Raw genomic sequence first — 25,810 nt, 5'->3', positions numbered from 1 at the left:
TTTTTCCAGGTGTTTCGCCTTGATTTTGGGACTCACTTTTTGGGGGATTTTTGGACACATTTTTCTCTGGGTGTTTCGTCTTGATGGGACTCACTTTTTTCCAGGTGTTTCGCCTTGATTTTGGGACTCACTTTTTGGGGGATTTTGGGACTCACTTTTCTCCGGGTGTTTCGCCTTGATGGAACCCACTTTTTTCCAGGTTTTTAACCTTGATTTTGGGACTCACTTTTTTGGGTCGTGGGGGTGCACGGAACTCCACAATGGTCTCAGTTAGGTAGCCTACCACAGATCACAAAATGCTGACATAAAAATACTATTAAAATACAGTACTTGATGTATGCTGTAAGTGTTCACTTCACATGAAGGCAAACATTTCCTCTCCAATGACACTATATATCTTTTATAAATGAATGTCCTACTTTATCATGTATACAACAGCCAGTGTCACACAAAAGCATGGAAAGTAGCAGATACAGAAGCTTGAAACGTGGTGCGAAGCAACACATTTTGAGCTTGTAGATGTGCTGTATTTGCCAATTATTAATGTATTTGTATTATTTGAATGCTTTTAAGGCTCGCTGCCTGTCTCAAATAGACTGCACTCTGTCGAGATGCCAACTTGCGCCTTTAATATTTAAATTGCTAGTAAAGCAGGTAATGTTTTGGATCTCAATGGATAAGATACGAACGTCAACGTAGCCTACGTGCCGGCGTTGTATTTATTTCAAAGGTCCCCCGGACCGGTTTCAAGGCAGCAAAATGCGTGTTTTTGCGACGACTGGTGGTGAGGTCTGTGTATGGACGTCTGACTTTGGACGTCGTATGCACGTCGTATAGACGGCGTGCCAACGCTGGCCTAGTAATCGTTGTTTTTTGGTTGTTTTTTGGTGTGTGGCAGGTCTGACTTGGACGTTGATAGGTATTTTGTTATGGTTCATATCATCTTTTTATCAATACATATTGATGACCACCTGAAGTTGAAGGCACAGTGACTGTGTCATAAAATGTCATGTACAGTACAACACAAGGTCTCCGTCTGGTTGAAATCAGACCTTATCAACTGCCTGGAGCCTGTACCGAAAACAATGAGAATTGTTTTGGTTTATAAGGCTCAGTGTCATCCAGACACGAGCAAGGACATCTCTCCTCCCAGGAACCCTGTATATGGACTCTTTGTCTTGTGTTGAAACGTCATCCATTGACTGATGAAATGACCATACTTATAGGTCTACTCATGTAAAAACATAATTTGTCAGAGAGAGCACGAACCATTGATTATTCTGTACTGTACCTGTCTTGAATACTCTCTCTCCATAGTAAACATTCCATTCTCACTCTGAATCACTCTCCTGTCTTATTTCTGTGTGATGGATTATTGTATCTCATATGGGAATAAGAAGGTGTTGTTGTTTACAAATAATATATCAATCAGACGTCGTATGGACGGCGTCGCCCGCCGGTTGTGTGAGTGGGCAGAGGACAGAGTGGAGGCGCCACATTAACGTCTTTGTGCAACATTTAAATATGGCCTTAAGGCCTTTGGAATGAAATCGAAGTGTTTTCTCATGCCAATAAAGCTCCTTTGAATTGAATTGCAAGAGATGAGCCCGTAACTCGCCATGCCAGCAGGCTGGTCTTCTTGGCGTAGCGGGTTGCTTCCTTGTCTGCTGAGTGGTGGACTAGGGTTCGCCGAGCTGCCTCTCTCAATATGCTAATACATTACAAATAGGCCTATATAATATTTGGACCAGTGAGTCACTGAGGTGTTCAATATTTTAGCTGGATAATAAGACAAAAGGTAGAGTCCTGTTTCTATTGTGGTTCCAAAACATTCAAACATCTAGACAAGCAACAACAAACCATGCTGTTTTCTTTTGTAACATTGTTTGTTGTTCCTCTAATAAGAAAAGACTGATATGGTTCAAGCAATAAATAGCTCAATGAAATAGGATACTGAGCTAATGATTGAGAAGCTGTGGGTTCAAGCCCCACTGAATATCTTGCTTTAAAAACTGATTTCCAGCAGAATAACTTCAAAAGCATCTTGAGAGAATTCTGTTAATTTAATAGTCCATTTTATTCTCTCTCTGTCTCTGTCAAACATAATCAATGTGTGTGTGTGTGTGTGTGTGTGTGTGTGTGTGTGTGTGTGTGTGTGTGTGTAGATTCTTCCTCTTTTCTATGTAAAAAAATAAACGAACTAACAGAAAGCAATTATACAAAATAACTCTTGAATAGTAAGAGACCATTGCATTAAACAAACTGAGTTAGATGTATAATGTTCGCAGAGATTCCATGATCAAATCCCAGGCATTAATTACAATTTTTGGCATAACAGAGAAGACAATATCACTGGTTTTCATGAGTTATAGGCTACAGCCATCTAAACACTTCAATTTCAATCCAAAAGCCATAATTCAATGTTGCACAACAAAGACATTGTTATATAAGGCCTATATATGATGTCTTTTCTACAGTAGCCTCAGAAAACCATGCTTTAAATTTATTTGAAAGATAAAGATCCATCACAGCTTTTCCAATGCATTTTGGTGTTCCTCAGGTTTGAGAAGATTTCCAGTGCATTCCTCTGTTGTGTGGTGCACCGTATTTTAGAGCATTCCATGAGCACATGCCATAAACTAACTGGTTGACCACTATAGCTAAATAATTAATAAACAGTCCCCAACATTAATCACCGAATGAAGATGAACACGAATATCATTCACAGAACCATTCATTGTGTTTTATTTACTTCATCTTTCTCATTTACTGAGACATAGACCGGCATGTTTTATTGAATAAAATATGACTTTGACCAATCTGTATGGTACAATACAATATCTGTACTGTCTGTAAGCCAGTGTTTTTTTGTGTTTTTTTTTTTGTATCAAGGTCCACTTGAAAATCTTGAAAGCCGTGTGCATTTTCAGAGGTTTATTTTAATAATCAATCAGTGGAAATAACAATATAATGGTATCAAATAAGAAAACTAAAAAACATGTAATTTTCTTAACATACATTTTTCAATATTAAGGTTATATCATCTATAAAATCTTAGTGTTTTGCCAATTATTTGGTGGCCCACTTGTAACATTCATGTGTTCAGTGTCAATAATTTGAATCGAGGCACATTGCGGTGATCTAGAAATAAATATCATCAACATTATATACATACGAACACAGTGTAACTTCTCTGGTCTGCCCAAACAGTGGTTCTCAAACAGACCCCCAATTTGATTTGTATTTGGTGGAGGACCCCCAGCTGAAAGGAGTTTGTGCCAGGGACCCCCACCAGGACAGAAGACAAGTCTAAATGATTTCAATGTTTCGTTGTGTGATTCTTTTCCTCCAAAAATAGCCGAACTACAAGCTCACAACTCATCATAACGTGGCACCTTGCGATCTTGCACAATGTACAATGGCTATTTTTAAATTGCCAACGTACAAAAAGTGATCAAACTGATTGTGACGCTATTTGAACTCATTTTGCTGAGGACCCCCTGGAACCCCTTTATGGACCCCTGGGGGGTCCCCCGGCCACACTTTGAGAACCACTGTATTAAAACTACAACTGTAGTAACAACCTATTGAACAGTGAACACCCATTTAGCCATAACATGTAGCCACATTTAAATAAATCACAATACAATATATACTAGGTAGTTTCTTTTTGTAAGAAATTCACACATAACACTGGACAAGTATATACAGTAAAAAGGTCAAATCCCACAGATTTTGGAGATTGCAAAACATTAGACAACTTCCAACAGAACTAGTATGAATGGAAGTATGACCTCTAGAATGTAACATTAAAGGAGCACTTCCCCCATTTTGTACCATATCTTCATATAATGGCACAATTTACTCACTTCGTGTCTCAGAGGAGGGATACAAGTGTGACATTATCGGTACTCAGGTTTGGACATTTTAAACATGATTTAAAACCATTTCTTTGTGTTAATGCAAGAACAATGGTTTAAATTTCGGTACGCCAACTTTCTGGGAGGAGAAAGGCGCTGTAGTTTTTATTAGTTTGGAATGCTAATATGATGATGTCATTGGTGGGGAGGTTCCTGGACTGTGCTTACAGTATCACAACAGTGAGGCACGTACTGAGTAGACATAAAATGGTCTCAATCTTATGAGCATTAATGAGGACCAGTAATATGAAGGTAAGGTTGACAATGGGTTAAGTGCCCTTTCAAGAGAAGCTGCCATTTCAAATATTACATTACATACTTCTGTTATGAGTAGGAGTTAATCATTCACACGGCAACATTAAAACATGGAATCCACTATCAATTTTAGCAACTTGAAAAATAGATTTAATGGTTAATGAATGGCTATGAAAATTCTTGGCTATAAAGTCAATCACTCCGTTATTATTATTACCATTATTATTAATAAATTAGCTTGCTACAATGGCCTAGTGTAATAAGAACATCAGTGTTCAGTCAGATCACCTATCAGGACTGGCTCAGAGAACAATTATACAAATCACATCTAATCGCTTCTGACTTACCACCTCCACACTGACGTACACAGCGCGTCAAAACTACCATGAAGAGAGATGTACAGAAGTCACTAGTCCTACTCCTATGTTGTATTGTTTCTTTTCTATTAATGTGGAAATTGGGAAATGAGATGTTGTTCGAAACAGCTCCGGAATCAGGCACAAAGACAGGGGTGAAAACATAATCCCTGTCCCCAGGGAGATGTATAGCAAACTCTACTGGTAGAAACTGGTATTGCGGTATGGGTATAGGTATGAATATTGGACTAAATACTCCGTTATGACAGTGGTTCTCAATTATATTCATGTAAAGGATATTGATATGTATTTGGCCACGGACCATCATAAAGAGATTTTGTACCAGGTACCCCTATAAGAGAAGATTTGTCCTCGTTATTTGACATTACTTACTCACCACCATGCGTTGTGAGCTTGAAGTTTTAAGTGTTTAAAGTTTAAACAGTTCCATATTCTGTCTGGGGACCCGAGCCCAACACTGAGAACGCGCTGCGTTAATGGATAGATATCAGCCAAAATGTCAATATGGTGTCAACATCCCTGTAAGTCGGTGTTAACAGCAGAAAGTCCTCTTCTGCGAGGGCGTGTTGACCAGCTGGACTGTCTTCTCCTTCTCCTTGTCCTCCTGCTCTTTGAGGATTCTAGGAAAAAAACATCCACCACAAAAAAAGTCATCTCCTAAAGAGGACGTCACCCATTTTCAACCTTTATAGAAGCTTGTAGATCTGCTATTTTCAAATGATTTAAATTTTGAAAACTTGAAATGGGACGTTTCTGCATAATGAGTGCTTTTACTTTTTGTACTTTGTCATTTTGATACCAAAACTTTTGTACTTTCACTCAAGTAAATTCTGAATATAACTGGTCCTCACTACTGCTTACTAAGTAAAATAAATCTGAGTAGGACTACTTACTGTTACTTTGTGTTTTATAGAAGCAGATAATAAAAAAATGTGTGTGCCTACAGCATTAAGTCAGTGTCCCAGGAGTTCTTTATCATAATATTGTCTCTGTCAGGTGGAAACCTCATATGTCCAAACTGTAGGGCCGCATCGTACAAGAACTGTATCTCACCTGGCTAAATGTGTCATGGCCTCCACCACATTGTGTCCAGAACAAGCACTGCACTCGTAGAAAATCAACTGGCACTCCTGGGAAAAAAACAACTTGTTAATGATGATGAAGCACACAGAATAAAAGCGCAGATAAATATCTGTCAAAGAGCAAGTGAGAAGGATACACACTACAGGTGTGTGACTAACAGCAAGTACAGTAGTAGGTAGACACACACAAACTACCCACAAAAGTTAGGAAACATAACTTTGGCCAATTATATCTCCCCTTTAATAATACCAATTGGTATTGTGTTTTATATCATTTTTATCGTTGATTAGTCACCTTTACAACAAGGTACAGCTTGGCATGCATCTGGCGTTCGTGGAATGAGCAACAAAGCCAAACATGTGTGTAAAGGTGACTAATCAACAATAAGAATGATAAAAAAGTAAACACAATTGCAATTGGTATTATTAAAGGGAGATATAATGTACTGAAGTTATGTTTCCTAGCTTTTTGTGGGTAGTTTAGATACTGACCTTGGCTAGTTGTTCAGCCACTCCACCTAGGATCAGCCTTCCACTCTCCAGGTCTGTTTTATTCCCCAGCAGCATGATGGTTATGTCCTCACCTGCACTGTCCTATGGACACAAGACAGGAGAGGGGGAGCCAGAAAGAAAGGTTGTTTAATAGCACAGTGGTTCTCAACCTTTCTCAGGCTGTGACCCCCAAAATAATCATATTTTAACTGGGGACCCCCTCCCACCCTGACGAGCACTAAGAGTTGAGGCATAACATTTTGTATAACACGGTTCTATTGTGAAAATAGCAGATCTACATGCTCACAACGCCTCGCGTTGCGAGGCATTATGAGCATGTAGATCGGCTAGTTTCACAATGTCAGCCTCTAATATTTGACAATTTGGCCAATGTTTAATTTGTAATGAGGTATTAAAAAGTCTTTAAATTGTCACTTTAGAAATGTGCATATACCCCATGTACACTTAAACCTTATGTTGGTTTGTTTACTGTTGAGTGAGAAAACAATGTTGCACATTAAGTCAATCATCTGGGGACCCCCCTGGGGGTCCCGATCCACAGGTTGAGAACCACTGTAATAGCATACAAGGATGAGTTTTGGGGGGAAATTGTTTCATGCATTCCTATTCTGGGGGGATCATTCGTCAGCTAATTTTGGTGAGAGATTTGATGTAGAGGGTGAAGAAAGTCAGAGTTCTCAACAGGCCTGAAAATGAAGGCCCGACCCTACTGGGCCCTAACTGACTAATTAACCGACTAATTAGCATACATTTTAGGCCCTACCCGTCACGTCGGGTCGGGTAGAGTCTAGTTCGGGAAGAACTTGAGAACTCTATCACAGAGAAAAAGTAATATAAATAATATTACCGAGCCAGAGGCCTCTAATTAGCATACATTTTAAGCCCTACCTATCCTAAATGTCGGGGTCGGGTTCGGGCAGAATTTGAGAACTCTAAAGAAGGTACAGTGTCAACTCAGGTCTGTTTTACATCAGTAGTACTCAAACCACTTTGTGCCAGACGTGCCAAGGAGCCCCAAATTGATGACCCCCATCTGAAAATGTTAATTTGTGCCAGGGATTTGTTTTTCAGAAATGCTCAATAATAGCAGATCCAAAGAGCAGATCTACAAGCTCTCAACGTGACGTGTTGTGAGCCTGTAGATCTGCTATTTTCAATAGTTTGGGTCCCTGGCGAATGTCTAATTTATCTTTTGGGTCACGGGCTACCACTAATTGAACGACACAAACTGAATTCAATGGAAAAGCGTCTCTCACCTGCACACTGGTCAGCCACTGTCTGACGGACGTGAAGCTCAGCTCACACGTGATGTCATACATCACCACCACACCGTCTGCCTTGCGGAAGAACTGCTTGGTGATGCTACGATACCTGAACAGGAAGGTACATGTGGGCAGGGCCGTCACCATCATGGCTTTCTAGTTAAAAGTCCTCAGTGTTCACTAGGTCCCATATGGTCTAGCGGTTAGGATTCCTGGTGTTCACCCAAGCGGCCTGGGTTCGACTCCCGTAAGGGAAAGACTCTTTACAGTATATACCAGCTTCTATGCTAACGCGCCATTTCTAAACCTCAAGTACATAAAGTTTGGATGGATATGCTAAGTATAAATATGTCAATTTTGTACTCCTTCCCCTCTTCTCTCTCTTTCTTGAAACAATCAAAGACTAAATTCACTCATTGTTTTACACCTGTAAACATCTTTTAGTATGTGACAATAGATTTGATTCTGAGAGCGTAACATGGATCCTAACGGACCCTTAACCATTTGGACCACTTGTGGTCCCCGGAGAAGCAGTGAGTTAAGTGTCTCACCTCTCCTGTCCTGCTGTGTCCCATATCTGCAGCGCCACCTTGCTGTTGTCCACAGTTATTGTCTTCACACTGTAGTCTATGCCTGGTCAAATAGAAAACACATTGTTTTTGCAATTGTTTTCACGATTGAAAAAAATAAATAATCTGATCTACAAGATTAAAACGTCACGCATTGTGAGCTGGTAGAATGACAAATTTCGTAGTTAAACTGAGGCTAAAACTATAATAAATATTTGTCAAAATAAAAAAGAGCTGACCTTTCAAGCAAAGTATAAAAAGTGTAAAAACGATTGGTTAATGTATTTTTTTTGTAACTTATAACTCAAATTTTCAAATGGTCAAACTCAATTAAAGTTCAGAACAACAATGTCTATTGTCTATTGTTGTAAATGTGCTAAGCACATTTACAACAATAGACATTGCCCAAAGAGACATTGCCCCAGATTGTACTTGAGTAAATTCTACTTTCCAGCACTACTGAGTGCATAACACATAATAATAATTACAGTAAAGTGAGACTTCATGTATGTTTTTAGAATTTAGATATGTAAAGTAACTAGTAACTAAAGTTTTTAAATAGACGTAGTGGAGTAAGTAAGTACAAGAGATGTATTGCAGTGGAGTAGAAGTAAAAGTATTGGATATTGGAAATACTCAAGTAAAGTACAAATATCTCAAAATTGTACTTTGTTACTTTACACCACTGAAAACGATTGGTGGAAATAGCAATCTACAAGATCGAGCTGATTCAGCGCAGACGCCTTTTCTCTGCGGTTATGGTGAAATTAGCTTTCCCTTTCATCATATACTCTGGCTGGTGTCCTTCACTGTCAGGCAGAGACCTTGTATGTCCTTTCAAGTCGGCATTTTCTTTTTTGTAAATTAAAGCCCTACTTCATAATACAAAAGTGTAGCACAAAAGTAGTGAAAATGTGAGGCGTTGTGTGCTTATAGATCGGCTATTTCCACTACTTTAAATAATTTTTAAAACAATAAAAAAAAAAAATAGGTTTTGGGCATACAAGGTTTCTATCCGACAATAATCTCTCAAGACAGGCGCTGATAGCTATCAGAGTCTGTCTCAAGAGATTATTGTATGAAGAGGAACATACAATTTTATTTGACGATGGTTTGCCAGATTGCCCAACAACGACGTGTTGTTAAACCCAGTGACACATTTACCTGCTGAGCTGACCAACACAGTGGCAGGAGTGTGAGAGTGCAAGGCCAACCGTGGTCAGGGAGCGTTTCTAGGTATACCTAGCTAGGCCTGTCACAATTATTACATAATCACACAATTATTTGATATAATGGCATATTATTTTTTGCATAATTTTCATAATAATTTCCATGTGGAAAAATGTTTGCACTATTTTAGTAAAATGTTTGGGAATATATAAATAGCACATCTACAAGCTTAAAACATGTCACGATGTGACGTGTTTGAGCTCTACGGTGTTACTACAAGTGAAAGTTGCTCGGTCAAATTTGTACTTGTTTTAAGAAAACTCAAGTATTCAAAAGTTTACAAAAATGCTTAAAAAGTGAAAATTACAAAGTACATTTTATTTTTATAATGAAATTGCTGTATTAACGGTTACATAAGTGATAACTTGTTTTGCCACTCTCTTTTCTGAAATTATGACCCTTGGAAGGTGCCTTGTGTCTCTGTGTGTGTCTGTGTCTGTGTGTGTCTGTGTCTGTGTTCATGTCCGTGTGTGTGTGTGTGTGTGTGTGTGTGTGTGTGTGTGTGTGTGTGTGTGTGTGTGTGTGTGTGTGTGTGTGTGTGCATGCGTCTGTGTGTGTGTGTGCGTAGTGCTCACCCACAGTAGCAGAGGTGTCGGGGTAGAAGCAGTCGTCACAGAAGCGTTTCAGGAGCGAGGTCTTTCCCACGCTAGAGTTCCCCACCAGGACAATCTTGAAGAGACGGTCAGGGGGTGAAACAGCATCCTCTTCCTGCAGCAAGGTTATTATAAGTTTGTCAAAAGGTGCAGCAGAGAACCGTTTCCCAAACACTGTTTGTAGATCTGCTATTTTCACACATATCGGCAACATTCCAGCACTTATATTGTCGCACATGCCTGCATATGTATTCAATTCAGTTTGATGCAACGCATTGTGAGCTTTTAGAATACATTAACAAATTGTTAGTTGTTGTGCTGGAAACCCTGGGAGAGAGAAACTCACCATTTACATTACATACACTTTGAATGTATTAATATTAAAACAAACAAAGTAGACATAAAAACAGAATCCTTTCAGATATGTTGCTCAGATACTATGGTCAGACTCAGATCAGCACCAACAGACCCCGTTTCTTGTGTCCGAAACAGCAGTGGTCTTTCTCTCGGTCCTCCGCTGATGTTCCATACCAGTCGGGCCGGCCCGATCATCCTGCGAGCAACTCGGCAGTGTTCAGATTGGATCTGTGAACCCTCACACTAGACGACATTTATGCCTGATAATCGTCCCTGTTTCAGACGCAGGCAGCCCGATAGTCGGGAGACTCATGAAATGCCCCGATTATCGGCTAGTGTGCGGCTACCTTAAGTCGCTCTGGATTCGAGCGTCTGCTAAATGCCTAATTAGTAAATAATAATCACCTGAATAGAGAGCATGGATCTCACATCATGCAGACAGAGGGATAGAGGCTTACATTTAGGGTGGTCTCCTTGCCAACAGGCTGGCCCCTGGGCGAGGTGGGGGGTCCCCCTCCGTCCTCCACGTCCCCCGTCCTCTGAGGCGGCTGGCTGGTGGGGGCCGGGGTGGGACTCATCAGGATGTCGCTCATCACCAGGTCTATGTGCTCGTCCTCCGCCTCCTCGCATTCGCTCCACTCCTGCAGCGAGGAGGAGGACTGCGACTGGTAGCCCTCCTGCAGGAGCTGTGGCAGGTGGTCTTCCTCGATGGAGATGATCCTGGGCAGGTGATGCCTGCGCGTGTGAGGGGGTTGTTGTCAGAGGTGGAAAAAGTACTCAAATGTTTTACTTAAATAAAATTATCAATACTGCACTGTACATGTACTCCGTTACAAGTACAAGTCCAGAATTCAAAATGAACTTCAGTAAAAGTATGAAAGTGTTGGCATCAAAATATACTTAAAGTACCCAAAAGTAAAAGTACAACGCGACGCGTTGTGAGCTTGTAGATCGGCTATTTTCAAATAGCCTAGGTATAAAATAGGGCTAAAGTGGTTAATGTATGTTTTATAATATTTTAATATATACCTGCAAAGTAACTAGTAACTAAAGTTTTTAAATAATTGTAGTGGAGTAAGATTACAATATTTGTACCTGAGATGTAGTGGAGTAGAAGTAAACGTATTGGAAATACTCAAGTACAAAGTACAAATACCGCAACATTGTACTTGAGTACAGTACTTAACAATTTTGCTGCCATTTTAAACATAGCTGTAGTAAGCAGCTGCCAAATTGTCCTTAGCTTTTAACGTGGGCACGCGCACGCATTGTGCACAATCTGTGCGCGACTCATCTAGTAGACGTGTAGACTCGGTGACAAGCTTTCGAATAAAAAAAACCCCATTGAAATAGACATATCCATTGCCACGCTGTATACCTGCTTATCCGCCAGTGTTTACATGAAAAAACATTGAAAAAAGCCAACTGTGCGTTATGGTAACAAGTGGACACGTTCGCGCACAAAACGCACGATATGTGCGGGGATCATAATCCAGGCGTGTAGAGACTGGATCAAAGTTTCCAAACGCAAAAATCCGATTGAAAAACGAGTGTTCCATCGCCGAGTAGCTTTCTCTTCGGTTACAATGTAAACCAACGGAGGCGGGACTATGGCCCAGGCTCAGACCGGATACGGAAAGCTAGATCCGGTCCAGACCGGAAATGACCGGATACAGTTAGGGGGGCGGGCCTAAAGAGCCAGAATCAGCGAAAATCAGCGATAATACTTTTAATCCTTTCATAATGATTAAAGCTAATTAAACTTCCGGGATCTACGGGCATGGCACCGCGGTACAGCGGGAAATCTACGGTTTCTACGGGGATCGCGGAGTATGAGTTAAGTAAATGCACTTAATGACTTTCCACTACTGGTTGTTGTCACCATCAGGACATTTTAATATGACGACTAAACGTGCTACAAATTACCAATATTAATGCCTTAGGTAGGTTGACGACTAATTGTACTACAAAATGACTGCTATTAATGATTTAATTGCGTCTTTGTCATTGAACACTGGTACATATAAATTTAAATTACATTTCTGCTTGCATTTTAGGCTTTTCTATACAAGTGCTATTGCCTTTAACAGCTCACACAAGGCCATAAACATAATCATTTCATAAACGTTTTTCAACATAGTTTCATTTTTTTAATGGAAACGAGTCTACAGTATACAAGTTTATAATAATTGTGATTATCTCAAATGATTGCGATCAGGCGATTATGTAATAAATAAAAGAGTACCTGCGGGACGGGGGTCCGAGGTTCATGGGCTCCTCCACTGAGGAGCTGAAGGTCTGGTAGGAGGAGTGTACCAGGTTCCTCCTCTTAGAGTGAGGAGAAGCTACCTCCTCCTCACTGCACGCACACGCACACACACACACACACACACACACACACACACACACACACACACACAGTAAGTACTGTTCTTAAAGTAGTAGACAGTTCACCCCAAAAAGGACTTCGGTGCCCTCCACACTAGGCGCGGTTGCCGTCGGGGCTGCCGCTAGGATCAGCAGTGGACGCACTGCGGTGAGACACAAACAGTCGCTCAGTGAGTAAACGCTGCACGGTATTTCACAAAGATGAACACAATCCATCTCTCACCGCACGCGTACACAAACGAGCACGCTCGCGGTGGATTTCATGGGACCGCGCCCGCTCGCCTCGCCGCCCTAAAACTTCGCTGCACGGCTGAAAAAGCCTCCCGCCTCTCATTGAAAAGGAATTGCTAGGAGGCGGTGACCGCGCCTAGTGTGGAGGGCACCTTATTGTCTATCAATTACACACCCCATGAAGCCTTGAATTCATTGAGTTTCCTCAATAGGAGACTCTTTCGCCGCTGATTAAATTATTGACTTAAAATAAAATAATGTCCTTGAATTCAAGTATTAAGTATTAAGGTTAAGTATTAAGTACTTTTCCACCACTGATTAAAAGCATTTTCGCAGTCACTACTGTACCTTTGGAAGACATTGTTGTTGTCTGAGTGTTTCATAGAATTAAAGAAGGTCTTCTGGTTCCATGGTGGTGTTTTCATATTCTTGGGTTTCTGTGGAAACAACCGGATTTCATGTAACTGAGAAATGGACTTTGGGATTTTAGGTTTAAAGCTGCAGGTTTAAAGCTGTTTAACTTGTATGACCTGATATGAACCCAGGTCCTGCGCCCACATGTGCCCAGATTTCTACTGTGGATTGGATGAATTGTGTTTTGAGCTTCATACAGTACCTCGTGTCAACCAGTAGGTGTCAATAGAGGAGCAGGGAGTCCAACTACACCCACCACAGTTGTGATAGTTAATTTGTCAACAGATTGACCAAAATACCATTTCATTCATTAGAAAAACTGTTGCGGATTGCAGCTTTAAAAGAGTATTCGTTAATTTCATTTTGGCGATAATTGCGTGTTTCTTTGAACCGCCAAACATTGTACTGTATATACAGGGGATATTAAAATAATGTACTGTCATGACCACATACCAGGGATACCACGTCTCTCTCATCTCGTAGATGTTTGTTCATTTCCCTGCAGGCAACAGACAGACATCAAAACCAACAATGAAAACACGAAAGGTTTATTTTACTTGGTTAATACTGTATTATCTCTGTGGTTCACTTCACTGGCCGGCCCTGCCTTTAGACAATTTTAATATAACTACTGATAGATATTGACATCTTCTCTTATGGGGTCCCTGGCACGATTTCTTTCCAGCTGGGGGTCCGTGGTCAAATACCGATTTAGGGGTATTTAGACAATATAGAATCTCCAGTACCATTGCCATGTCTAGTTTGTCAACCAGTGGATATTTAGAAGAAAATAACATACATGTATCTCTAATAGTCAATAACAATATCTTAAAGGAGTAGTTCACCCCGAAAATGATTCTGATGATTAGTCACACCATGGAGAATAATATTTTTTAGTAATCGTCACGTTCCTAAGACAAAAAAAAATGATTATAGTAAATGTACCCCCATTGATTCTGGATGGGGACCCAAATGCATGGGCCTTTATGGGGACCCAAATAAGGCCCTGGATGGGGACCCAAATGCATTTGGGTCAGAATCAATAGGGGTAAATGTAGGGTCAAGGGTCACCCAAATGTACCCCATTTTCAACTGTTTTCATTGTATTTGTGACACTTGCTTTGGCAATGTAAACGTACGTTTTCTCATGCCAATAAAGCTCCTTTGAATTGAATTGAGTCTCACACAAATGCATTTGGGTCCCCATCCAGGGCCTTTTATTTGGGTCCCCATCCAGGCCCATGCATTTGGGTCCCCATCCAGGCCCATGCATTTGGGTCCCCATCCAGAATCAATGGGGGTACATTTACTATAATACATTTGTTGTCTTAGGAATGCAACAAATACAAAAAAATATTATTTAACTCAAGTCTCCATGGTGTGACTGATCAATAGAAGAAAAGTCATTTTGGGGGTGAACTACTCCTTTAAAGGTATATTCAGTGATTTTATTTCATTCAAATACAAATATAATTGGTACATTTTCCATTAATTCTCCTCACTAGAATGTGTGCTGACCATGTAAGGACTTCCACCATGGCCCGTGTTACGAGCATAGCTAGATTCGGTTTTCAGAGGTGGCCAGCCAGTCCTCGACCAATCATGGTAGAGTATGGCCGTAGTTATGTTATGATGATGGTCAAAATAAAAGTTTTGAGAACCAAAGTCGCTCTGAATTAAGAACTTCTGCCTAATGCCTAGATTGTAAACTACTGAACTCATAAAATGCCACAGTCTCGTAGTAAATCAGTATCATACATATCCTGAAGCTGGAGATGTAGGCTTACCGATATTCAGTGATTGGGTCTAATGATCAAAACGAGAACATTATACTGGTGTAAAAAATCTATAAAAAACTAAACATTTCCACGCTGTAAGGCCAGTAAGGGACAAGATGACCCCCGGCCACTTTCATTATCACTGAATACAACTTTAAGTGTCCTGCTCTTCCAGGAATAAGGTTCATGAATAATACTGCTCCAATGTGACAATGCTGGCGTTATCTACCCGGAAATAGATAGTTTTGGTTGTGGTTCCGTCAGGGTGATTATGGCCTGTAATGCTGCTCTGTGAGGTGACATTAGAGAGTGTGGCGGATAGGCGAGTCCTGTCCTGGGAAACTCCCAGGTAGGAATGAGTGTGAAGCACAGCGTTGCAGCAAAGCAGCTCATTGTACCATGAGCAGGAAATCTCCTCAAACTTCTGGAAAACTGATCAGATGTGCTTTCTAATGTGACCGGTCTGGAATGCAGGGACTTCCTTCTATTAAGTACTGTTTAGTCGCCAAGCGACACGCTGTGAGTTTTATTTGAGATATTATTTTTTGATTTTATCATTTAAAAATATAGGGTATTCCTAATGTGCGTTTTTTGAATGTGCTTTTTGTTTGTTAGTTTGTTTTGCTTTTTTGCCAAATAATCTCTATTTCTTTTTTTTCTACAAGTGGTATACAGCTGAAAAATGTGTAAGAAAAAGAAAAAAAATATATGTTTGTTATATTTGTACAAGTTGCCTAAACTGAAATAAAAACAAAGTTCATATATATATATATATATATATATATATATATTCTTTCCAAGGATGTACACTCTAAGAGCAGTGGCGTCAGTTCAGCAAAAGCTAAGGTATGGCAAAGATGGGAGTCCTTATGGAAAATAGGCATTACATTTTGGATAACACGGTTCTATTGTAAAAATAGCAGATCTACATGATCACAACTTACTCGCGCTGCGAGGCGTTGAGCATGTAGATCGGCTATTTTCACAATGTCTGAAAAAAAAAAGACTTTTGTCAGTTTTTTACACAGGTTTCTACGGTTTCTTGGGCTGGATATGGCAGCCTGGAATGTTTTTCAAGTGCAGCTAAACTTAGCATGTTAGTAAACGTGCCACAATTAACAATAATGCATTGCACCTGTGCAGCTGACCTGCAGAACCTGGTAATATACCATTTTGTCAAGCTGGGGAGAATACAAGTGTGGAGAATATAATATAATACCTTGTTAAAGTGACCATTATGTAAAATTTTGCATTTGCAGTTATTTTACTGTAATTTAACAACATAATAACAAGCGCAGATAGATAAAGAGACATCCATGGATTTATATTTAAAAGTAACTTTTATTTCCCCCCCTGGACCCAGGGTATGGCAGCTGCATACCCCTGCCATACCCAATTGATGCCCCTGTCTAAGAGTTGTACCTGAGAAGGTCCAGTTGTTTCAGCAGGCTCTCCCTCTCTCTCTGCAGTCCCTCAGTGACCCTGTACATCTCCCTGTGGACAAGAACCACACATGGTCACGGTCTGCTGGAAACCAGTGGAAAGTCCAAAACTGTAACTTTTTAGGACTTTTTACTTTTGTTCGACACTGTAGTTAGTATGACAAATGAGTCAAGAGTTGCAATATGGATTGGAGATACGAGGTTATTGCGCAACAGCGATGCCATTCTTGCATGACACCTGGGACTAATCAGGCATGTGCAACGCCAACGCTTCATTAGAACAATTATGAGAAAATAAACCTTTTATCAACGATAATTTCAGGCAAGTGTACAGTAGTACGCAGCATTTTACACTACAAAAGTATTTTTCTTACTCTATTATTAGTGACAGCTATTAATCTATATTGAAAAATGTTTATGGATATATATTTTTTCTTAAGCAACAACTACTCCAGTACTTCAACTCAAGTACAATTTTGACAGTAACTTTCACTAGCTGAGTAATATTTTACAGTGTCTACAGTATACTGTAGACTGTTGACTCACACACTTTGCAAATGCTTCCATCATACAGTCTTTGGCCACGCAAGACTACCTTGTGACCGACTGCCAGTGGAGGTCAATAGTATTTTTGAAAAGTTGTGAAAATGTGAGCAAATCTTTAAATATATGTATTTTTTAAACGAAACGGGGGTCCCTGGAACAAAATATTTTGAGATTGGGGTCCGTGGCCAAATATATATAATTTTAGGGGTCCTTCACAATGACATAGAAACATAGAAGGATATGAAATACTTGCACACATTTTCACGATTTTTCTAAAGTAGCAGATCTACAAGCTTGCAGCGCGCTGTGAGCTTGTAGATCTGCTATTTTTCAAAGGTTAAAGCACAAAATAACGTGTAATAATGCGTTCCCAGTCTAAATGGGTTAACCCCCCCCCCCCCTCCCCCCATGAAGAACATTCATGGGGGGCCCCGCAGTGAATCCTTGTACCCAGGGCCCAGGATTTGGTGTGACACCCCTGTCCTACTCACATCTCCCTGTCCTCTCGGAGGCGCGCGGCCTGCTCCTGCAGCACAGCCAGCTGCTCCTGGGCCAGCCCCAGCTCCTGGCTGGTGAGCTCCAGATCGTGAGCCAGCTCAGTGTTGGTCTGCTTCAGCTTGACGTTCTCCACCCGCGTCTCCTGCTGCTCGCTGTGCATCTCAGTGCACTGGTGCTCCAGCTGCACAACGACAACAACACAACCAAGTGGTGGGGAAAAAAGTACTCAAATGTTTTACTTAATTAGAAGTATCAATACTGCAATGTACTGTAGAAATACTCTGCTACAAGTAAAAAGTCTGGAATTTGGAGTCTGAAAGTGTTGGCATCAAAATGTACTTTAAGCTTAGATTGCTTATGCTTCATCAACAACGATTCACCTGTTGCTCTGAATAGTTAGGTTGCTTGACAAAGGAACAGATCTATAAGCTAACTACGCATCACGCTGAAGCACTTTGTGAGCTTGTAGATCTGTTCTTTGGGTTAGGGTTCGATGAAAAAATACTTACAGTATGTTACATATTTTGTGTAATGTTATACATGTTTTAGAAAATGTTTTTATTAAAAAACCATGGTCAAAAACTATGCACAACCAAATATTTTCCAGGAGCTTCCAGGACCCTTGATCTCCAAACCTTTTCCAGTACTGGAAAACGATTTTTCTCATTTCAAAATATTTCCAGGAATTGGAACCCTGCAAATATCACCCTCCTCGCCCGACTACCTCACACCCACAAAAACATCCACAAAAAGCAAACTCATGCTCTTTCACTTCCTCTACGATGTTATCATGCGTCTTGTTTGATGTGCGTTGTTCATTCTTTTGAGCTGGGAGTCCCAGACTATAAGTTGAACACCACCTGTCTGGATACACAGACAGCCCTATTTGGGAGTCCCAGACTATAAGTTGAACACCACCTGTCTGGATACACAGACAGCCCTATTTGCACACAGTAAATATATTTGTATTATTTATGATCTTTGTTTCGTTTCAAAAGATAATCTTTCAAAAGAACTTACATTTTAAAATGAATAAAATCTGTCAGCTTAGAATGATTTTAAAAATGCATTTTTTTATAGTTATAGTTATAGTGATCAGTGTGTAAGAAGTGAAAACAGCAGAGGTGCAAGCTCACAACACGTCGCATCGTGACACACATACAAGTACATTTTGAATTCCGGAGTTTTACTTGTAACAGAGTATTTCTTTACTTCAGTATTGATACTTTTGTACTTACGTAAAACATTTGAGTACTTTTTCCACCACTGTTAAGGGCACATTTTCAAACAATTTCAGAACACTGAATGAAACACGGTGTGTTTACCCGTTTCTGTTTGCCCAGCAGCTGGTCCAGGAGTCTCTCCTTACTGGTCAGCTGCAGCTCCAGGTCTTGACTTCTAGACAGGAAGCGCTGGTGGTCCTTCAACACAAACACCAGGGATATGAGAACCTTGTATGTCCACAACGTTTACTTTTCAGGAGATATAAAAATAGAAGTCGTTTTCCAATGTAGAACCCATTTAGGCGTAAATACGGTTTTCTGAAAAACGGATGTTTCTTTATCTGTGGTGCTCATCTGCTATTTTTTAATTACGACCATATGGTCGCAGTTTAGTATGTGACCGGTCACAGCTTGACCGTACATCTGTCTAGACCAGTAAGACTCCCTAATCGGGAGATAAGCGACCGTTGGTCGCTTATCTCCACAAATAGGCCAAAAGTTTGTTTTACCAATTATCAAGACATACGGGCAGTTGACAGTTTGCCATGGTTACTCATTGAAGTTGAATCTCCATATGGAGATAACCTACGCATCACACTAAGTCTGACCTCACCAGCCCATATTTGGGCATGAGCAACTTATGTCTCCATATATGGAGATATGATGACATCACACAGTCCTCAGCCGATGATGTGGCGTGATGTCATACAATACACAAACGAGCCCTACAGTATAAAGGGGCAATTCTTGCCAGGAAAGAAGCATTTCTTCGACTCAGACCTTATCGCCAGGGTTGGCTTATAGCAGCTGTCGGTAGGACCATATATGGATTCTGTTAGTGTGGATCTCCTAACAGGGCATCATCTGGGATACAATCCCTTTTATGCCCATATATGGAGATCCCTAACAGAATCCCTTTCATGCCCATATATGGAGATCCCTAACAGAATCCCTTTTATGCCCATATATGGAGATCCCTAACAGCATCCCTTTTATGCCCATATATGGAGATCACTAACAGCTAACAGAATCCCTTTTATGCCCATATATGGAGATCCCTAACAGAATCCCTTTTATGCCCATATATGGAGATCCCTAACAGAATCCCTTTTATGCCCATATATGGAGATCCCTAACAGAATCCCTTTTATGCCCATATATGGAGATCCCTAACAGAATCCCTTTTATGCCCATATATGGAGATCCCTAACAGAATCCCTTGTATGCTCATATATGGAGATCCCTAACAGAATCCCTTTTATGCCCATATATGGAGATCCCTAACAAAATCTGCTCTGAGTATCTGACATCAGTGTGATGTCACCTGTTTATGCCCATATATGGAGATCCCTGCTCTGCGTATCTGGTTGCTATGGTAAACAGTTGGTTGCTAGGGTAAAAAAACATGGTTGCTATGGTAAACAGTTGGTTGCTAGGGTAAACAGTTGGTTGCTAGGGTAAAACCATGGTTGCTAAGGTGGTTGCTAACGTACACTAACAGACCAGCAACAACAGACTGTTGCCACAGCAACGTACACAAAGGTTTGTGTACACATGTGGTGTGATGTCATACTGATGCGGAGATATGAGCAGGGCAAAGGTGTGACGTGTGACGGACGGACGGACGGACGGACAGCCGGTGGAGGTTTTCATAGTAAACTGCTCCCTGACGGTCGCAATAACACCTGACACTGTGGTTCCCCTGACACATCACTGTGACATCACAGTGATGTCAGAGACTTAGAGCAGGGATCTCCATATATGGGCATAAAAACAGGTGACATCACAGTGATGTCAGCTACTCAGAGCAGGGATCTCCATATATGGGCATAAAAGGGATTCTGTGATGTCAGCTACTCAGAGCAGGGATCTCCATATATGGGCATAAAAGGGATTCTGTGGTTTCTTGGGGTTTAACATGACAGGGAATACAAAAGAGGTACCCAAAGGAGAGACATACTGTATAGGTCGGACTGTGGCTCAGTACCTGTAGGAGAATGCGGTCTTTTTCATTTTTGATTTGAAGCTCCATCTCCTCGTAAAGCCGGTGGATCTCGTCATCGTGCGTTGCTGCCTTCCTGCGTGGTTAGAATCACGTATCAAATACACACAATAAGACACACTTACTACCACGCTCACGTACGACTGTCTATATAACATGTCTTGTCTTCAAAGACATATCCGAGCCATTCATCTGTTGCTACCTCAAGTTTAACAGGCTGTTAAGTTCAGGGACATAGTAGCGAAATCTGGCATTAAAGATCGAATATCTTAATTACAATGAAATGAAGTTGACATGTTATTTTTTTTAGAGTAACTGTTGTATAATCACAATATTACACTCGAGGATCGTGCTTTATCATGATTATTGGCACTTCAGCCCTGCCTATAAGGAAATCAGCTGTCCGAAGCTGAAGCTGACCTTTGCAGGGCACTCTCCATTTCCCACTTCTCCTGGTTGGCCTCTTTGATCTGTGACGTCACCCTGGCCAGGAACTCCTCAAAGTTAGACAGGAGGTGAGGCTCGTCTCTGCGCAGCTGAGCCCACAGGCTGCGCACCTCCTCAGGACTGTGGGCCACGGAACAATGGAAACATAATGTTAAGTCTCAGTGAAAATGTTGAGATGTGTTAACATCTGTCATAGAATGCACTGTGCGTATCGTATCATATAGGTTAGGTTTCCCCAATAGGCGGCCCGCTTGCAAAACACATTTTTGGAAACAGCTCCTACAATCTTTGCCCTAAAATCACGCAAATCGGTACACAGTATGTCTACACTCATGTCATCAACATGGATATGTCCCATATAGCGCCACCTTCAGGCCGATTTTTAAAAACACATTTTTGGACACTGCTCCTACAGATTTTGCCCTAAAATCACGCAAATTGGTACACAGTATGTCTACACTGATGTCAATAACATGGATCTGTCTCATATAGCGCCACCATCAGGCCGATTTTTTCAAACACATTTTTGGACACTGCTCCTACACATTTTGCCCTAAAATCACGCAAATCGGTACACAGTATGTCTACACTCATCTCATCAATATGGATCTGTCCCATAGAGCGCCACCAACAGGCCAATTTCTTCAAACACATTTTTGGACACTACTCCTACACATTTTGCCCTAAAATCACACTGCGACCTGACGGTCGCTTATCTCCCGATTTGGGAGTCTTACTGGTATAAGAGCCGCAACAAAACTAGTATACCGTCGTTGTCGGGTGGAAAACCTGTATCTCAACATGTGTACGTTCTTTCGCAAAGTAAAGCTCTGCTTCATCAAACAAGGCCGTCGCACAGAAGTAGTGAAAACAGCCGATCTACAAGCACACAACGCCTCGCGGTGCGAGGCGGCGTGTGCTTGTAGATCGGATGTTTTCACTAGTTTAAATCATTTTTAAAATGATAAATGCGAAACGAACGGTTTTAGACATACAAGATTTTCACCCGACAACGATGATATCCGAACTGTCACTGGAGTAGCGGGAACGCCACCGTCGCCCCCTGCAATGTTGTGGCCCTCGGCTTGGTACCCTAGACATAATTTGGCCCTTGGGGAAAACTAATTGGGGAACCCTGATATAGGTGCACTGAATGGTGGTGGGATTCTTGGACACTGCAGGTTGCTGCACACATGACAAAATAAGAATGCATATAAAATGGCACACACATTCCTGTTTAGTCCTTGACCTGAAATCAATAGCCTAAGAATGTTACTCGTCATGTTTAGTGTGTCTCAAATACTATGACAGCCATTGGAAAAAAGAGGAAGCACCTGCATTTAAACACTGGCTTAATGAAATGACTAGTACACTTCACCTTGAGAGAATACGATATTCACTTAAAGACAGACAGGCACAATTTGATAAGATCTGGCTGCCCCTTGTCCGTTACCTGAGTAGAAGGATGATGTTAGTGTAAACAGACTGTTTATTCTAATGCATGTCCATTGGACAATTCATTCTGATTCTCTATTATGCGTTTCGTCACTGAGCAGTAGGGGTGGGAGGGTATGAAGGGGTTGTTTTGATGACATATTGTATTTTATTTTTTGTTGTTTTCAGCTCTTTCCTTTTCTTTCTTTCTTATATATGCTAAAACAGAAAATTGTTAATCTTATAACTGATACATCCTGTTGTTGATAATCTGTTGGCAATAAAACTTATTTGACAAAAAATACTATGACAGCAGTCATGCCTTTCAGAGTTGACATTGGAGTGTGCATGTGTACAGACAAAGTCGTATTTAGCCCAATCCTTTCCTTGACTACATGAATCACTGCTGCCAAGACAACTGGAAAGTCTGGCTGTGCCACCTCTTTATGAATGCACTTCCGTGACCATCAACTCTCTGAAGACACTAATTATTTTTCACTAACTGTGTGGCTAATAGTGCTGGTGTTTGTGAATTGAATTGGATTTGTTTTGCTCATGCAGTGAGGCTCAGTTCCACATTGGTGCCAAATGTGTGCAAATTAAGCAAAGTAAATATATGCAAATCACATCGGAGCAACGAGACACTATTTTGCTTGACAGCGCAGTTAGGGGTTTAACCACTCTAACTCTATTTACAATGCTGGCTATTTGAAAATAGCTGATCTACAAGCCCACAATGCGATGCAATGTTAGCTTATAGATTATTATTTTCAGATGGGGGTCCGCAGCCAAATTCATATTAACTTGGGGGTCCTTGACATGACAAAGTTTGTTAACTGCTAATAATAATATATAATAACAATAATACAATTTATATAGCACTCGCTTTACAGAAACAAAAAATATATTTATTGTATTTATTAGGAAGTTACTTTATTAGTAATCTAATCTCACCTGTCGAGCTCCACCTTATGTCTAATCTCTATCTGCTCTGTGTATATGTATACGCCCAGGATGCGTGAAAGTCCAATATCTTAACCACTAGAGCCTATGGACTGGGGGAGACACTGAGGCAGTGAGTCACTCTGCTACATATAAAGTACACTGTATGTAGAAATTACATTAGATTATTTTCTTTAATACTTTTTCAGTTTTTCTCCCTGCTGTCCCCACCCACCATTTGGATTGTTTCCTTAAAACAACGTAATGATGTAGCTTACACCAAAAAAATAACTGATTTACACCTGTAAACCTGTGATGTGACAATAAAACATATTGTGACTCTCCAGCCAGACCATCGGAAGTCACCAGGATGTACATAATATTACTGACATCCTCCTCCACTGCTCTGTCCTTTGCTCTGTCGAGCCGCAGCTGTTTGCTAAAGGTGAGTGTGTTGTAGTAGCCACGCCGTTGTCGATAAGACAGGAGTTAAGAACAACAGTTTATACCGCTGCAGTTAGCAAGTTTGCATTGTCTGATGATGTCTGAGCAATGCAACGGCACAGCAGCTATGATTATTTATTCAAAGATTGAGTCAGCTCAGCAGACTGAAATTGGATGACCCTCCTCTAAGCCTGCAGGCTTTTCTAAACGTTCCTCCCAGTTTCTATGATTTCTTTCTTAGTTCTGCCAAACAACAGATTGACTACCGTAAATACCGAAAATAACCTTTAATCACGACACACGTGTGAGCTTGTGGATCTGCTATATTCTCTATTTGCCTTTTAAACCCATTAAAACCAGGAAAGAATTTCTGACATTATCTTTATGTATTGCCTATTCACAGCAGATATACAGTCTCACAGCACGTCACTTCGTGCCGAGCTTGTACTGTACATCTGCTATTTTAGAATTTTGATTGAAACAATCTTGAAACTACTGATTTAAAAGGCATTTCTAGAATCTGCCTCAGGTCTTAATGGATAAACTGGTCCATCTGCTATTAGTTGACGAAGACATTGACATTTATTTATTTAGTTTCCCTTCAATGCTGAATGTCTTGCTAAAAGATGAGCACATGTAAACTCTACATATAACTCTTTAATTATATGGCTGTTTTGTCCTCTAGGACGATATAGCCAGTAGCCATTGTGGAACAAACATTTGAATATTCAGTTCTCAACCTCACAAACTTGACAAAGTGAAGTCTGGTGGTCTTTACATGATTGTGTGCAAGTTTATAGATTTATCGATTAAGTCAACGTATTCATTAGTCGATACATACCTACAGTATGATAGACTATTAGTAGACTAAGAATTACTATAACTCGAGGACAGCCCACATTTAGAACTTACAAAAGGGACATCAGATTTAATATGGTAAAGACGTAAGATTTTCCTCAGAACAAGTTTCTAGCCAACACATAACCTTAAGCAGAAAAGCTAAGGCTTGTTCTGTGCGAGCGGCCCCGGGTCTATCCACATTGTCTAACAGGGAGGTTTGGCTTGAGAGTAGAAACCTTGTTGAGCTCTTTGTTTGTTTTGCACAGCTGGCGTCTGTCCCACACTAAGCCACTGAAACCATTGTGTCTGTGGACTTAACGGAGCGTGTTTGACCAAAGTTTCAAAAGATAAACTGTGGACCTCGCTGAGCACACGCAGATAGGCTAGGGCCAGCGTTTCCCCAAACAGATTAGACGCAGAACATGGCATTCCCTATGGTCCTCGATGACGTGTGCACTGCGCAACCGGGTTTACGCCATCTACAGGTGCGCAGGGATTTTGCGCATTTACTGTAGGATTAGCACCCAGATGGCATTTCGAGCCTGGTAGCTCTGGGGAAGAGCTAGCATGCTTGAAACGTCATCTGGGTGCTAATCTCATATCAATGAACATACTTTTGTAGTTTGATGCCATTTGCAGCCTCTATTCTATTTTGATGTTTGTTTCCTACATTTCTAAGTACCCATTAAGATCTGGAATTCATTATTACGCATTATTATGCATTATTTTTTCTCTGTTAAGCACTTGTGCTTCATTTTTAATCATTTTATGGTCTGTAAAGCGCTTTGAGCTGCATTTCATGTCATGAAAGGTGCTATACAAATAAAGTCTTATTATTATTATTATTATTACTTTAACCATTATATTATGATTTAACTATTAAGAAATAGCAGATATACAAGCTCACAGCGCGGCACCGAGTGCAGCGCTGCAAGCTTGTAGATCTGCAATTTTTGACTATTTTGCCCCGATTCTATAAATGTCTTCTTCTAAATCCTACTTCTAAATCAGTGGTTCTCAAAC

At 40.7% G+C, this 25,810-nt stretch overlaps 1 protein-coding gene across 1 annotated transcript in view; it reads right to left on the bottom strand.

Moving 5' to 3' along the window:
• Window positions 1-2,849: 2,849 nt before the first annotated feature.
• LOC308294764 (EF-hand calcium-binding domain-containing protein 4B-like) overlaps window positions 2,850-25,810 on the bottom strand; it is a 40,216-nt gene continuing 17,255 nt past the window's right edge. Inside the window, exons 6-20 of the mRNA XM_080737608.1 lie at window positions 21,101-21,247; window positions 20,666-20,756; window positions 18,781-18,876; window positions 17,449-17,636; window positions 16,392-16,463; window positions 13,645-13,690; window positions 13,126-13,214; window positions 12,404-12,517; window positions 10,617-10,893; window positions 9,784-9,916; window positions 7,961-8,042; window positions 7,404-7,518; window positions 6,127-6,228; window positions 5,606-5,682; window positions 2,850-5,172 (exon numbers count right to left, since the gene is read on the bottom strand). Coding sequence (XP_080593734.1) covers window positions 5,085-5,172; window positions 5,606-5,682; window positions 6,127-6,228; window positions 7,404-7,518; window positions 7,961-8,042; window positions 9,784-9,916; window positions 10,617-10,893; window positions 12,404-12,517; window positions 13,126-13,214; window positions 13,645-13,690; window positions 16,392-16,463; window positions 17,449-17,636; window positions 18,781-18,876; window positions 20,666-20,756; window positions 21,101-21,247 — 1,717 coding nt within the window. The 3' untranslated portion in view covers window positions 2,850-5,084. The remainder of the gene's footprint in view (window positions 5,173-5,605; window positions 5,683-6,126; window positions 6,229-7,403; window positions 7,519-7,960; window positions 8,043-9,783; window positions 9,917-10,616; window positions 10,894-12,403; window positions 12,518-13,125; window positions 13,215-13,644; window positions 13,691-16,391; window positions 16,464-17,448; window positions 17,637-18,780; window positions 18,877-20,665; window positions 20,757-21,100; window positions 21,248-25,810) is intronic.

Source organism: Nannobrachium achirus, assembly GCF_963921795.1.
Source record: "Nannobrachium achirus genome assembly, chromosome: 11".
Classification (NCBI taxonomy): domain Eukaryota; kingdom Metazoa; phylum Chordata; class Actinopteri; order Myctophiformes; family Myctophidae; genus Nannobrachium; species Nannobrachium achirus.
Note: the sequence above shows the minus strand (reverse complement) of the source record. Positions and strands in the feature narration are given on the sequence as shown.